Genomic DNA, 16,090 nt, shown 5'->3' with positions numbered 1-16,090 from the left:
ATTTAAACATTATCAACTTTCCAGAAAAATATTTATGATTTCCTCCTAGAAACAACTGTATGACTAAAAAGCAATAGAAAACTATCTGGGTTTTAGGATTTGATAAATTATAGTATCTCATACAAGAACATTAATGATGCAATGGATGAAGGATTGTGCCAAGCTTGATAAGTATGTAAGGGACCCAGTTTGCTCTACTGGTTAAGCCCCCGAAGTAGAAAGCAAGAGGATGTGAGTTCAAGTCCCGCCTTGGTCATGAAGCAGGGTGGGGGATTTGGGGCCAGTCTCTCAGCCCAACTCAACTCACAGGGTTGTTGTTGTGGGGAAAATGAACACACAACTACTCATTGGTACTCAGCCCCCGTGGCTTCTGCAGGGAAGGGCTTTTAAGGATGGGGGATGAGTTAGTGCACTTTCTGAACTCAAACAAGGTCTCAAAGATCTGGAAATCCAACAAGATGGGGCTGCTCTTCCCAAGAATGTTTATTTGAGCAGCCTTTAGAGCAATGAGATATTTATATCGAATAACCCTGCCAAGAGTCCAAAGGGAATTAACCTCCGAGAGCTGCAACGGAGTTCCCAGAGCCGTTTCAGGTGGCCGATACAAAGAAAGAGCGCCTGAGCTGAGACTGGGCTCCTGAGGACAAGGGGCCACTCGAACTGCAGCTCACGCAGAGGTGGTATTCAACCGGTTCTCACCGGCTCAGGTGAACCGGTGGTCACCCCTGGTTGGCCAAACCCCCGAACCGGGTTGCCCACTTGTCCCAGTCGCTCTCCTAGCTTTCCCTACCACGTGGTGGCTGTGGTGCAGATTGGGCAGATGTCCCAGGGCTGTTGCACACGCCCACTGTGTGTGCAGCCATGCGTGTGCTACTGATGCAGTGTGCACGTGGAGCAGCCCTGGGACATCTGCCTGCCTGCCCGCCCTCCCGGAGCACGTTTTCTTACTTCTCCCAGTGGATGCGCCTCTTCCAGCCCAGCCCGGCCCGGCCAGCCAGCAGGTGGGTGCGCGGTTGTCCCGGGGCTTCTCGCCCCCCTTGTCGCGATATGCCTGCAGGAGCCCCTCAGGCCAGCTGAGCCGGGAGCCGCCATTCCCAGGCTTCTACACTCCCGTGCTTGGTCGACGCCTCTTCACCTTGCCTGAAGCAGCTGGCCCTGCCCCTCACCCTCCCCTCCCTCACCTGGCCTGAGAAGGTAAGGGGGATGGTGGGGGATAGCGAAGTGGCTGGGTCCCTATCTTCCCCTCTCTCTCCCCCACTCTCTGTGTCTGTGTGTGTGTGTGTGTGTGTGAGACAGAGAGAGAGAGAGAGAGAGAGAGAGAGAGAGAGAGAGAGAGAATGAGGGGGGCAAGAGAAGAAAGAAAGAAAGAAAGAGCAAGAAAGAAAGAGGGAGAGAAAGAAAGATAGAAAAATGAAAAGAAAGAAAGAAAGAGAAAAAGAAAGAGAGGGAGAATGGAGAAAGTGAATGAGATATATGGATGGATAAATACATGGAAGGAGGGAGGGAGGGAGAGAGAAAAAAAGGAGAGGAAGGAAGCACACAAACCCTGGCTTAAGAAGACTCTTTGAAGTAACACAACAATCTAGGGCTGGCATGCAACGAATCTCGGAGGTCATCTAGTCCAACCCCCTGCTCCAGCAGGAAATCCTTACAGAATCAAAGAATAGCAGGGTTAGAAAGCTCTCTCTGTGTGTGTGTGAGTGAGTGTGTGTGCATGTGTGTTTGTGTGTGTGTGTTTATGGTTGTCAAAACTCCAAAAACAGGACAAGTAGCTCTGGGGAGATCAGTCATAAATTAGAACACTTGCTAAGCAACCGGCCATTAAGTGAGGACCAATTGTATTTGGTTTGCCAGTCACATGGCCACCTGGCCAAGCCCACTCAGTCACATGGCCACCAAGCCACGGCTATCTGGTCACGTGACCACCAAGCCACGCCCACAAATTCAAGCCATGCCCACAGAACCAGTAGAAAAAAAATTTGAATCCCACCACTGAGTTGACAGCCTGCTATGCGGCATCTCCTATCAGGACTCAGGGATTCACTTTGTGACGCCTCTCCTAATAAAATATCTGAGAAATACGGAACTCTTTTACGTTGAACTGCAGTTCTCAGATTAGTAGGAAGGAGTTTCTCTGAATAGGGCCAAATTCTGTTCTGCCGTAACGCAAAATTATGTATTTATTTATTTAGGACATTTATATTGCCACATATTCGCACATGACTCAGCATTAGGCAGACTCTAAATGCCCCTTGACTGTCATTTATTTTTATTTTTCTCCATTATTATTAGTATTAATTGTAATGCTGGTCTCTCACTGTACTAAAAGTGGACTGGGTGAAGGAGGAAGCTGTGTTGGAGACATTTGCCATCTTGAGTTATGTGTAAATAAATAAATGTTTAAGAAAACAATCTCAAAATCGTACTTGACTGCAACCTGAAACTGAGTCTTGAGAGAAGACAAGGAGGAGATTATGAGAGCAGCTTCTCCAACTTACAAAATCTCTCAGTTGGACAAGGGAGGATTCAACACTCTTCCAAGGACTGAAAGAGGTGTTGGGAGTAGTTAAAACCCTCCCCCCTCCTAGGAAAATGAAATATTTTAGGATATACTAAAAAGGGAGAATATATTTCTCCTAAAAAGAAAAGTAGAAACTCAGAGAGGCTGAAACTCCGCCCCCCTCCCACCTTTGCTAATGGACCATTACTCTGGCCTAGGCCAGTTTATTTTACATAACAAAGATCTCCTCCAGGTAAAGCTATATAGGAATTGCCCAAAGCCATCACCATCATCCAGCGAGGCTCAACCAAGCCTGGGACTCAGGACAGCCTACAGAGTTGGCTCTGCATGGCCCCATGGGAGTCTAACAACCGATCAGAATGCAAGCTCAAATTCAAATCCCAACAGAGGGCATCAAACAGTTGCACTCTCAGCATCTCAGCCCTTCTTTCTTCAACCAAGGCATGTGCTCCTGTCCACCATTAAACCATCTTCCAAGCAGTCACCATGTTTCCAATGTCTTTCTTCCCCACTTGGAACTGAACCCAGAAGGAGATTTCTTCCAACAGAGGCTAGACAGAAACTTCAGATCTGCTCCCTGTTATTCCGGAGCGTCAGACAGGAGCAATTAGATGGTGCAAATCTCTTGACCTTTTGCAGCACAAGAAGGTTGAGATGTTTCCCTCCTTCTCCTTTGGGTTCCTTCTCCAAAAGGATCTCAGATGAATGGATCCCTATTGGGACCCCCCCATACCTGCCACGGCTGCAGCCTCGGAGCCCCCAACCTCTTTTCTCCCTCCTTCCTTCCCCTCCTCGATCTGGAGGAATAAGCGGCATTCATGGCCTGGGACAAAGTCTGAATGATACTGTAGCGATGACGGTCATTTATGATCCGTTTCCTGTTCCTTTTCTCCTGGGTCTCCAGTGGGGCTTTCTGGGTGCATCTTCTGCGGCCTTTGACAGAAAAGACGTGCTTGGAAAGGGAGCAGCGAAAATAATGATCTTGAAACTGATCTTCCACAAAGAAATGGGGTTCAAAGGCAGCATCTGTTGGCCTTTTTTTTGACAGATAACCAAAATTCAAAATACTATGGATGTATTTGAGAGGTATGTGCTTCTTTATTGTATACAGTGCAAAATTTGTGAGGATCCAGACTTTCCCTTCAATGGATCCTGGCAAATGCATAAGTGCTTCATGGAAAGGAAAAATTCTGTTCCAGATGGAAAAAGATTCTATGAAGTGGACAAAGACGTTGATTTGTCTCCACTTAGAGAGGGCCTCCCTGAGGGCTGCTATTTGTCCAGTTGTTGTGAATCGTTGTGATATAACCACACAAATTCCATTCCTGACAAGCATCGGAGGGAAAGTCCTCATGAAATTCTCTCCCTTTTCTGTGTCTAAAGCAAAGAGACCAATCAGGGTCCATCTGAAATGGAGGAGCAGCTGGACAATTGCTGGGTAGTGGAATCCTTCTTTGGGGAGCATCTGGTGGAAAAAAGGGAATCTCCTTTTATCACTCAGAGCCTCTGAAGGACTTCTAGCAGTGATCTGAAAAAGTAATGAAGAATGCTGTGTTATAATGTGGTCCAGATCAACTCCAAAATATTACTTATTGACAAACCCCATTTTGTTTTGATGAATATATAAGAATAGTTTGTTCCTTAGTCACTGTTTAAAATATTTAAGACAGAATATTAACAAGATTGTATATAAAAATGGAACGTAAAATCATATTAAACAAAAAAAAAAAAAAAACCAATAAAAAAGGCAATGTAAATTTCTGTGTCACCCATACAATTTCAACAATTAGATTCAAATTAGCAGGTGTTAGATAAAATGTCTGGATCTAAGATATAGGGCTGTATTATATGCTATTTTTGAGTACTAAAATCTCTTTCTCAGCTTCTATATCCCAAATTCTTTTTGAAGCAATTTTTCAGCTTCTTCTCTAGATGTACAAGAGCACAACTGCTAACAGAAATTGACAGTTGTACAATCCAATAAGTGTTTAATTGAAATTTTGTCTGTTTTGGAACTATATGTCTGTTATATCACTTTAATTTTAACCCAATAATTATATACCCTGAATTTATACAAAGCAGAAATTGTGTAAATTAACAATTATTTATGAGGGCAGGAGCTGAACTCCTTTTATCCATCCCAAAGATACTCTTCCTGGTCTGAATATTTTTTATACATAGACAGGACTATTGCCAACTTGATTCCAATTGGATAAGGCAGATATTATTGATATGTGAAAATGAACATGCTAATGGAGGACCTCAAAACCTGGATAGTTTTTCAATAGTAGAATATTCAGTAGAATATCCTCTAGGGACCTTATGGCTCCTCAGGCCTCTAATGGTCAATTTGAAGATGAACATAATAGACTAAAACATCATTGATATGTTCCCTAATATTCTGAAAAGCTGATCTTGAATTCTATGAAGATATTGGATCTGTTGTTCATCCCCACCACCCCACTCACCTTACCAGATAGAGAAAAACACACAAACCTGTGCGACTTTGTAGGTGCCTACAAACATTGACATCTGGATGGAGATGTCGCTTCCTGCTGCATCAATCAGAGCCAGGATGTTGTCCTTCCTCCCACAGCCGTAGTTGGAGACATTGGATTCTCCAGTGGAAAGAATGTCCAGCAAGGCATCTGAAGTGCGGAAGGTGCTTCCATAGTTGTCATGGATGTTGTAACCAAGTGTGAGATTGTGCAGGAGCTGGGAATTCTTGCTGACCATTTGAATAGCAAAAATTGACATTAGGGTATCTGTTAGAGCAGAACTCTTCCTATTGAAAAACAATATTCATGTTATTATATTCAATAGCAACAACAAATGTTTTTAAAATATATAATCCTTCACAAACCTACTAAGCCTTAGGCCAACATTGATCCAAATCCAATGATCTATTATGCAAATGAGAGAGGCAACTACAATTGTTTCAGTCACTACTTAAACAAAGCTCATTATTCAAGTGATGAAATCAGGAATGAACTGAGAAAGGAAAATCATCTGGATTTCATTCAGGTTTTTTAAAAACTCCATCTTTGGATTTTACTCTCTTCCAACAAAGTAAGGCAAAAAAGGGAAGCCATGGAAATAAAAATCATTCAGGAAATTATACAGGTCCTGAGGTACAAAAATAAGTGACATAAGAAGAAAAGGAGAGTGTTAGAATTGCACATGGAGGGAGTGCAACTCCATCACCCCGCATGACTTACGAAGAAGAAGGTATAGGAGGGCTGTTGAAAGGCCACATTATAGGCGACACATATGTTTCACTTGTGACCACACCAATGAGATGGTCCCCAGGCCTGTAAAAGCTCCATGGATTGTACCCATCCTGGTGCTCCAAACTCAATGGGCATTTCCTTCTCAGCTTCCCACAGACTGATGGGGACACCAGCAGCAGCAGAAGCAGGAGGTCCATCATTCATGGCATTAATCAATCCAATTCCTGTTTCTAACACAAACAACAGAAACAGTTGGAAAAATTCAAAGACTCTGAGAAGTGCCAGTGGCTTTCCTGATCTAAACAGAGAACCACTCAGTTTCAACTGCAAAGGAGAGAATGGTGCAATCAAGAGCAGAGCCTGTACCTGTCTCAAAACTTGGTCCCAGAGAGCTTCACCCAAGGAATTTATCCTTTTCTGATAGAAGATCCTTTTCATGTGGCTTCAATCTGATGTCTACATCGAAGTCTAAAACTGGAGATATAGCATCACAGGTCTCAAAGGCCCAGATGGTCATAATTACAATGAGAAGCAACTTCTCCTCTTGGGATCCTGAACTTTTTCTGTCTCCATCTGCAGAGGAGAGGCTGGAATAAACCATGTTAGCAAAAATTACAGATATACCCCTGGAGTCACTGTTTTGTTGTGGTTGTGGTCCTTCCTCCCAGTCAGGGCAAGTCCAGAAAGTGATGCTGGGGAAGAGAGTTCTTTTTTTTTTTTGACCCCCGAATAAATGGCTAGTCCGTCTTTTCGGGGGTGACTCCCGCACCTAGAGGGGCCCATATGCACGTACCTCTCCACGAGGCTGTTTCTATCGGCTGACAAAAGCTCCCCCAAAGGCAGAGTCCCCAGCTGCTTCAGGGCGAGTCATGGCTGCCCGTGTCCCCTCGCCATTAGGCAGTGTCTTTCGGGCGATGGAAGCTCCCCAAGGGCAGTCAACAGCCACTTCGATCGGCCGGTAGAAGCGGTCTTGGGGCAAGCGCCCACGCACACTTCCCTCGCTGGGAGGCCGCTTCTATCAGCCAATCAAAGTGGCCGGTGACTGCCCTTGGGGAGCTTCCATCGCCCGAAAGACACTGCCTAAAGGCGAGGGGACATGGGCAGCCACGCCTCGTCCCGAAGCGGCTGGGGACTCTTCCTTCGGGGGAGCTTCTATTGGCTGATGTTCTGTCGGTAGATCGGGGTATTCTAGCCTAGGCTACCTGCAGGGCACTCCTAAAGGCAACTTTTCTCCCCACCCACCCCCGCCCTTCCCCCCATTTCTCTTCACCTCTTGTAGTTCTAACGAACGATGTGAAAAATGGAGGGGAAACACATAGGCCTAAATTTTGGGGGTGGCGCTTAATTTCACCTCATGCCTAGAAATCATGCTGGGCCTATTGGTGGAGGCCCTATTGTTGGAGAAACACGGTATCTATCTATCTATCTATCTATCTATCTATCTATCTATCCATATATATCTCTATCTATCTCTATCTATCATCTATCTATATCTACCCGTCCATCCAAATCTCTCTCTCTCTCTCTCTCTCTCTCTCTATCTATCTATCTATCTATCTATCTATCTATATATCTATATCTATATCTATATCTATATCTATCTATATATATCATATTCATATATATCTATATATATATCTATATATTATATCTATATATCTATATCTATATCTATATCTATATCTATATCTATATCTATATCTATATCTATATCTATATCTATCTATCTATCTATCTATCTATCTATCTATCTATCTATCTATATATATATATATATATATCCATCCATATGTCTCTATCTATCTATCTATCATCTATCTATCTATCCTCAAATCTATCTATCCTCAAATCTATCTATCTATCTTTCCTTCCTCAAATCCCTTCCTCTTTCCTAGCCCTCTCTGTGGATCTGGGCTTTGCTTTCCCCTGAGTGCCCCATGTATGAAAAAAAGTGGCAGTGGAACATGGGACTTGGGCTTCCCTCTTCCCAGGACTTGCCTGGCCTCTACATCGGAAAAAGAGGCAGGGGAACTATTTGGATTTTGGCACTAAATAGGCATAATTAAACGCTGAAGTTGAACGTGTTGAAAAGAAAGAATAGCTAATAACTGGAATTAATGAAATTAATGAAAGTTTAAAAAGGGAAAAAGGGAAAAGAAAGGGTGGAACGTGGAAACAGAACTGAGCCCGCCACTTAATGGCAAAGGGAAAATTTCAGTGACTCTTTGAAAAGTGCTTGGTCTTTTTAAAATTGGAATTTGAAAGAAAACAAAAGGAATTCCATTATAATAAAATAAAAACCCTGAAAAGTAAAACACTAGAATATTACAAGGGAAAAAAGATACATGAAGAAATTGCCCTGGGATTATTTGGTGACTTTGGGGAAAAGTTGGAAAAGAAATCAACAGAAGGAAGCTGGAAACAAGGATTTATGGACACTGACTGTTGAAATTTAATATAAAGGACGCTGGTTGCAATAAACTACTAGACAATTGGATTGGATATAAATATTAAAGAAAGGAAAATAAAAGAAGTAGTAGTGTACAAAATGGGAGAAATGTGTGTGGAAATAAAATTGGAACAACAAAATAGGAAGAAAATGATGAAAGAAAGCTTGGAAATGTACAGCATTATACTACAAAAAATAGAAATGGTAATGCAGATTAAAGAAGAACAAAGAGAAACAGAGGGGGAGGAGTGAAATAAAGAGGAAACCAGCCCTAAAGAACAAGTGGAACAACATTAAAACAAGAAAAAAAGAATTAAAGTTAAAAATGTGAGGTTTGATGTGATAATTAAAGGGGGAATTGTTTGGAAAATTAAACAAAGGAAAAAGAAACAGCAGAAGAGGGAATTACAGAGGAGAAATCAAGAGAGGGAGGGGGATAAAATAAATAATTGGAATAAGAAATGGAGAGAAATTATAAAGGAAAAAGGGGGAATTAAGAGAAAGGACCAGAAAATGATGGGAAGTAGAAAGCAAACAACAATGAAAAAAATTATACAGTCAGGAGAATGAGAGACAATGGGTAGAAGAAGAACAGGAAGGGAGATTCTGCAAGGTAACGTGTCGTGATATATAAGAACATAGATTTAAAAATGGAAAAGAATGGAACTGATATTTTTCTTTTAAGAATTATAGTTAAACCAGACATAGATTTAATTGAAATAGATATGGAAATGGGAATTTACTGTTAAGAATATTAATTTATATTTAATAAAGCAATGAATAAAGTTAAAATGAGATGAGAATTGTAATGGAAAGACTATTATCAGTTTCTAAAACTGAATAAATATTTTTGAAATAGATGATTTAGAATGTAATTGAGAAAAAAAATACCATGCGGAATCTGACACACATATACATACATATACATATATATACATACATACATACGTACAATATATAGTAGTTAGATTGTTATTAATGTTAAAATGTGATAATTAAAAAATGACTATACTATGGTAAAACTTTATAATGATTTAAAGGGATTAAATTGGGGGAGTGTATAAGGCAAAAGGGTGGAAAGCTCGAATTGACAATTAAAGGGGACATCTGGATTATTAGAATTAGGATGGAACCTATTGAACAATGAATGGAATAATAGTATGTGATGAAATTGCAAATGTGACAGATAAAAGTAAATATATGTACTGAATATAGAAATGAAATAAGAACCTTAGATAATACTGTAAAACAAGATATGAGAATATTTAAAGAAAAATGAAATAAGTTATATGAATTGGAATTGGATAAGTGTAATGAATATAAGAATATTTGAGAATATTTAAAGGAAAATGGAATAAGTAATAATACGATATGAAATTCAACACGAAAGATGAATATCTAACTATGGTCATTTTGTATTGAAATGTAAAAACCTGGAATCACGCTGTTCACCAAGAGATGTTTTTTTTAAAATATAAAAATAAAAAAAATATTAAAACAAAAGAAAGGGAGGCAGGGGAACATGGGATATGGGTTTCTGCATCCCCAGGTCTCAAAGAAGGAGGTTGAAAGAGGATTTTGCATGTCTGTTTTCCATCTGCAACACGAAGCTCCTGAGCTCCCCTTCCCTCCCTCCCTTCCCCACATGGGGTGAGAGGCTGCCTTGATTCCTCCATCTGTTTTCACTTGGTTGTCTCTGACTTCTCCCTCTCTGTGCATGTGTTTGTTTTTGGGTGTGATTTCTTTCAACTATGCAAAGTTCTGATAACTAGTTTTTCATTAAAGTTCATTTTATTCTTGGAATCTGGCCACACTATTACATCAACCCCTTTGTGAAGGTGTCACTGAGCATCTGTTTTCAAAATAAAGAAAATGTTGCTTCCATTTCACACCTGTGACATGCTCAGACATTAACTGTCTCCCGGGATTGTCTCTTTAACCACGATGCCAACAAACGTCACACTTCTTTTTGTCTTCATCCACAGGTGCCGTGTATTCCCTCTGGGGCCAATTTCAAGACTGAAGCTCCCAAACCTCTCCATTCCAGATGATGGATTTAATTCAATCTCTGCCCCTGTCATTATGAACCACATAGGGATTATTTCCCTTTCATTTCCCTGCAGAGAAAGGCCCAACAAACTCTGAGTGCAAGAACCAGCTGACTTATCCAGGGATCCCTCCTGAGAGGGAGAATTATGATCAAAGTTTCAGCTCTGCTCTGTGGCCGAATCCTCCCGGGAGACTCTGGGCAGAGACAGGGAGTCTGTGGCAGCTTCTCTCTTCTCCCCTGGATGGAAACTTTCCCTGCTGGAGAACTTGGCTTCAGGCAAAAAGTTTCATTGAACAATTTGAGAACTTTGAACTTCTCTCCTCCTTAAAGATCAGGGCTGCCTGGATCCCTTCCCAGCAAAGTTTGCTCCCCTGGGGAAAAGAAGGGCAAATGGAGCCCCCAAGAAGCCCCTTTTCCATCTCTGCGTCCTTACAATTCAAGGGCTGAAAGTTTCTCCTCCCCCCACAAGTCCCCTCTTTATGCCCAGGAGGGTTGGGGGTCCTGGCTGTGATTGGGCAACTCCTTTCCCCCTCTTCCCATTGGGGCGATGGCTGGGCAAACCACCTTTGGGGTCCCTGCAGAGGCAGAAGAGGGAGGCCGCTGGGCAGCCCAACTAGGTTGGTTAGCATTAAAGTTGGACTGCTCAATTTGTGGTCTGTGTGTGTGTGTGTATGAATGCTTCATTGGCCAAGTGTGACTGGACACACAAGGAATCTGTCTTGGTGCAAATGCTCTCAGTGTCCATAAAAGAAAAGATACTTTCATCAAGAAGCATCAGATACAACACTTAATGATATAGTCAAAGGGTACACAAAGCAATCAAATCATACTAGGAAATAGTCAGTAAAGATCATAAGGATACAAGCAACAAGGTGACAGTCATACAGTTACAAGTGTGTGTGTGTGTGAGAGAGAGAGAGAGAGAGAGAGAGAAGTCCAACCGCCAATAGACATTCGACACATCCTATAGAGCAGTGGTTCCCAAACTTTTTCGGTCCACTGCCCCCTTGGTGCTACAAACTCATCCTCAGTGCCCCCCACCCAGGGGTGGAATTCAAATTTCTGTGGGTGTGGCCTAATTTGAGGGTGTGGTTTGCTGGTCACATGACTGGGTGGGCATGGCTTGCTGGTCATGTGACTGGGTGGGCGTGGCCAGGTGACTGGCAAACCAAATACAAGTGGTCCTCACTTAATGACCGGTTGTTTAGCAAGTGTTCTAATTTATGACTGGCCTCCCCAGAGCTACTTGACCAGTTTTTGGAGTTTTGACAGCTTTAGATCAGGGGTGTAAATCCCACCCCTGCCTGTGTTGGATCAGATCTCTCTCTCTCTCTCTCTCCCACCAACGCCAGAAAGCCACCATCAGTCAAAATTCATATAGTGGCCCACGGGATTTAAAATTATGAGTTTCGTGGTCCCTGAGGTCCAAAAGTTTGGTGACCCCTGATCCAAAGGGATGAGCCTGAGAGAGGAAAAGAGAGAGAGAAAAGAAAGAAAGGAAGAGAGGAAAAAAATAAAGAGAAAAGGGAAAGAAAGAAAAAGGGACAAAGAAAGAGGGGGGGATGGAAGGAAGGGACAGAAAGAAAAAGAAATAAAGAAGGATGGAGGGAGGGAGGAGAAAGATAATGGAGATATCTACTCTAGTCCAATCTCCAGCAGGGTTAGAAGGAAGTGTGTGTGTGTGTGTGTGTGTGTGTGTGTTCTCCTTGTAATTTACCAGTACATTTTGCCTTCTTCAGAATTGGCACTGTAATACATTGGGGAAAAGGAATTTTTAGGGCAGAGATCTGGTCCAAAGGATCCTGTTTAAAGCCTCAGCAAAATGTGAGAGTTTCCTGATAGTCTTGACCCTGTTTCGTCCACCAAACCTTTAATAGAAGGCAAAGAGGTTTCAATGTGGAAAAGGGCCTCAGTCTAAACTAGGCCTCATTTCCATCTGATGCATCAGGTCTCTCTCTCTCTCTCTCTCTCCCCTCCCTCCTTCCCTCTCAGACTGGCTTTGCTCTACTTTCCCGATGTGCCTGCGGGGCCGGCGCTTCGAACATGGATGGATGGATGGATGGATGGAGAGAGAGACAGACAGACAGACAGAGAGGTAGGCAGGTAGGCAGGTAGGCAGGCAGGAAGGCAGGCAGGCAAACAGACAGACCTTTTGGATGGATGGATGGACAGATGGACAGACAGACAGAATGCGACAGCGGTGGCACTTTGGGAAAGCGGTGGCAGCGGCTTTTTCCAACGTGCTGCCGCATTTGAGGCACCGGTTCTGGAGCATTACTACAGTCAATGGGTGAACCTGCAGGGCCGGCCGGTGCCTCGAACGCCCCCCTGCCACCTCTTAGCGTCCCCAAGGGAGAGGGGGGCTAAGAGGCGGCGTTCGAGGTGCTGGCCAGCCCTGCAGTTTCACCCATTGACTAGCACCGCTTCGGAGCCGGCGCCTCCAACGTGGAAGCGGTGGCACGTTCCATGCCCCCACGGCCGCGTTGGATGCGCCGCACCCTGCCGCCTCTTAGCACCCTTCTGCTGGCCCCCTTGGGGATGCTAAGAGATGGCAGGGGGGCGTTCATGGCGCCGGCCCTGCAGGCTCACCCATTGACTGTAGCACCGCTCCGGAGCCAGCGCCTCAATGGGTGAACCTGCAGGGCCAGCTGGCGCCTCAAACACCCCCCCCTGCCACCTCTTAGTGCCCCTCTGCCAGCCCCCTTGCCTCTTAGCGCCCCCTAACGCATCCCACCGCCCTCCAGGGGGCGGTACCGCCCACTTTGGGAACCACTGCTATAGAGTCCATACAGACAGTATATATTCTATACACCCCAGGATTTCTCCCCTCCCCCAGGGTGGAATCTTGCCAGGCGTGGGAAAATCCGCCGCTCCTTTCCCACGGGAGGGGCGCCCCCTCCTCTCGCTCTGCCCAAGGGGGAACCCCGAAAGGCCCTTTGGTTTCCCCCAGCAGCCTCTAGGAACCCCCAAAAAAGCCCCCGGCGCTGCCTGAGCCCAAAGTCCCACCATCGCTCCAGGGTCCCCACCCGAGCAGTTCAAGGCGGGGAAAGGGGAGGAGCCCAATCCTGGCCCCGCCTCCCCGCAGGGGGGGTGCAGAGCAGAGCCGATTCCCATCGCGCGACCCCCGCGGAGAGCCCCGGGAAGCCTCACAGCATCGGGCGCAGAGAGCCTGGAGCAACCGCTGGAGGAGGAAGGGCGCATCGCGGCGACCATTGCCCGTAGCTGCTGGAACGGGAGACAATTCCATCCGTTTTCTAAGGAAGGCCGGAAGCAGGCATTCCTTTCCGCTCTAGGACACAACACTCTGGCCTTAACCCTTGCACTGCCCCTCGCTGTCGCTGGCGGAGATGACACAAACTACCTAACACATGAACCACCCATCATCCACTCCCCGCACCCGTCAGGTCTCAATGCCGCTTGAGCTGTGGCTGCCCCGTTTGGGAAGGAGGCCTCTGAATGAGCCTCTAGAGGGTCCTTGACTTGCGACCACAATGGAGCCCAGAATTTCTCTTGCCTAATAATATAGTCATTAAGTGAGTTTTGCCCCATTTTACAACCTTTCTTCTAGCAGTTCTTAAGCAAATCTGGCTTCCCCACTGACTTTGCTTGCCGAAAGGTCCCCAAAGCCGCCCCCCCCATGAGCCCAGGACACTACAACCGTCATAAATAGGAGACAGCTGCCCAATCCTGTGACCATGAGGGTGCTGCAGTAATTGTAAGCGTGAGGAACAGCCGAAAGTCCCTTTTTCAGGGCCATTGTGACTTTGAGCGGCCACTAAATGAAGCACTGTGAGTGGAGGCCCACCTGCCGTCTGAGCAGACTCGGCTGTCCTGGCAGCTGCCTCAGCCGAAGACCCAGGATGCTCTCTAAGGGCCGCCCCACGGAGAGAGTGCTGCGGGAGTCCGTCCTGGAGGCGAACAGGGCATGAGGGGTCGTGAAGGGAACCACGTGGCCCAGGAAAGGGGACGGCCCCCAACCACGGCTTCCCCCTGCTCCTCCGGCAGGAGTTGTGGGTCCGGAAGGACCCCCAGATCAGGCCCTGGGTGTGGTGGGGCCTGGGCCGGTGCCCCCCCATCCATCCTCCAAGGGGATTCAGTCCCCGAACCAGACAGGCCCCCCATTTGCTCCTGCCGGGTTCAACCGGAGGTTTTGCCCCCCACCCAAAGCGCTGCGACTCCCCCCGGCGCCTGGACAAGGACCCTGGTCTCTCCTCCTGGACCGCCATTGTCCCCCCAAGAGAGAGGAGCCAAGTGGGGGGGCTCCAGGAGCAAAGTCTCCCCTTGTGGAGGGGCAGGAACTGAGACCCCCAGCTGAGGGAGGGGAGCTTCCCAGGAGCAGGAGGGGCTTCTGGGGGCAGGAAAGGCCCCTCCAGGCCTCCCTTCTCTCCCCTGCAGACTTTTCCCCTGAGCCCCGTCTTTCCTGCCCCTCCCTCCTTCCCCGAGTCTGACGGGAGGGGGCCCACTTGGGGCCAGAGAGAAAGTGGCTCCTCTGCTGACCGACAGGCCCAGCCAGGATGCCTGGAACGGTCTAGACGGAGGAAGGTGGGAAACCCACTCAGGGTCCCCCGAGTCCCAGCAGAAGGGAAGAAATTGGGGGAGGGTCAGAGAGACCCACAAAGGAGGTGGACGGGTCTCTCCCCTTGTCTTTCCATGGGAGTTTCTCTATTGGTGTCCAGGAGTGGGTGGGAATTACTCAGAGCCAGGAACTGGACGTCAGCCGGGAGGAGAGGCCCCTCCATCTCAACGGGGACCCCAAAGGCCGGAGGGAAAGCGGCCAGAGCGCCCGGAGGAGCCATTTCAGCCCTCGATTGGAGGGAAGAGGAGATCCCTCCCTTCCCACCAGAGGATCCCCTCGGGAGGCAACTAGGTGATCCCCTGCAGGGTGAGTGGGAAGGTCTCCAGGAGGAGCCCTCCTCTCCTCTCCCAGGAAAGAGGCTGCAGGAGGGAGAAACCGTCGCAATGCGAGGACTGGGAAGGAGAGGCTCCCCTGGCTTCCCGGAGGGAGACGCCCTGAAGGGGAGACGTAGAGAGACGCTAATAAAGAGCTGAATTCAACTCCGGTCTTTGAGTCTGCTTTGTCCTGGTGACATAACAGATAGATAGATGGATGGATGGATGGATGGATGGATGGATGGATAGATAGATAGATAGATAGATAGATAGATAGATAGATAGGCAGGGATAGATAGATAGATAGATAGATAGATAGATAGATAGATAGATAGATAGATAGATGATAGAAAGAAAGAAAGGGATGGATAGATCGCACCTGCAGAACTTACAGTCCATTCTTTATTTAAAAACTAAGAAAAATCAAAACATAAAGAATCTTGGTGTATTATAGGAACATGGTAAGATAACACAGGAATGACAAGAAAATAAAAATAAAAAATTCCATCCATTCTATAATTTTCTCCCTATTTACCCAACGATCTAGTCCACAAGTTGTCACTTTCCTGCTTCTTAATGAGCTTTAATCTCAAAATTAATATTGCTAGAAAAGATGGGAAATGAAATTTCATTTCAGGTACAAGCAATTTTAAAACCGACTGCAATTAAGATCAATATATGGGATTATGACATAAAACAGAATTCCAAACAGGGTGTACTCTTAACCTTGGGCAGAGTTCAAGGGTGCAGATTGTCATTAGAAGACAGGCAACACTACAGTTAAATGGCATTAACTTAGAAGCGGCACCAAACCCCATTGCTCGGGTGACCTTCCCCAGCAATCTCTGGAGACAAGAGGCCATGTTGAAGGACAGCAGAAGTCAATTCCCTGGGTGCTGAATTCTCTTCCCCAGCATCACTTTCTGGACTTGCCCTGACTGGGAGGAAGG

At 45.8% G+C, this 16,090-nt stretch overlaps 2 protein-coding genes across 16 annotated transcripts in view; one reads left to right on the top strand and one right to left on the bottom strand.

Moving 5' to 3' along the window:
• Positions 1-13,414, bottom strand: part of LOC148128512 (vomeronasal type-2 receptor 26-like) — a 215,008-nt gene extending 201,594 nt beyond the window's left edge. Inside the window, exons 1-4 of one of the 12 annotated variants that reach the window (XM_087948886.1) lie at positions 10,093-11,769; positions 5,740-5,975; positions 5,018-5,306; positions 3,255-4,049 (exon numbers count right to left, since the gene is read on the bottom strand). In XM_087948886.1, the coding sequence (XP_087805012.1) occupies positions 3,255-4,049; positions 5,018-5,306; positions 5,740-5,951 (1,296 nt within the window). In that variant the 5' untranslated portion in view covers positions 5,952-5,975; positions 10,093-11,769. Of the gene's footprint in view, positions 1-3,254; positions 4,050-5,017; positions 5,307-5,739; positions 5,982-6,117; positions 6,446-10,092; positions 11,770-13,256 lie in introns of those variants that run through there. The other 11 variants (XM_087948889.1, XM_087948885.1, XM_087948884.1 and 8 more) reach the window with 11 other exon arrangements.
• The window catches only part of LOC148128511 (uncharacterized), a 190,457-nt gene that overhangs the window by 143,038 nt on the left and 31,329 nt on the right, over positions 1-16,090 (top strand). The gene's annotated exons all lie outside the window — the stretch shown is intronic.

This window comes from Notechis scutatus, unplaced genomic scaffold (assembly GCF_049901735.1).
Source record: "Notechis scutatus isolate UNSWTSFEM ecotype Mainland unplaced genomic scaffold, rNotScu1.2 NSCUSCF31, whole genome shotgun sequence".
Lineage (NCBI taxonomy): Eukaryota > Metazoa > Chordata > Lepidosauria > Squamata > Elapidae > Notechis > Notechis scutatus.
The sequence above is the reverse complement of the archived record's forward strand: the minus strand, read 5'-3'. Positions and strand labels throughout refer to the sequence as shown.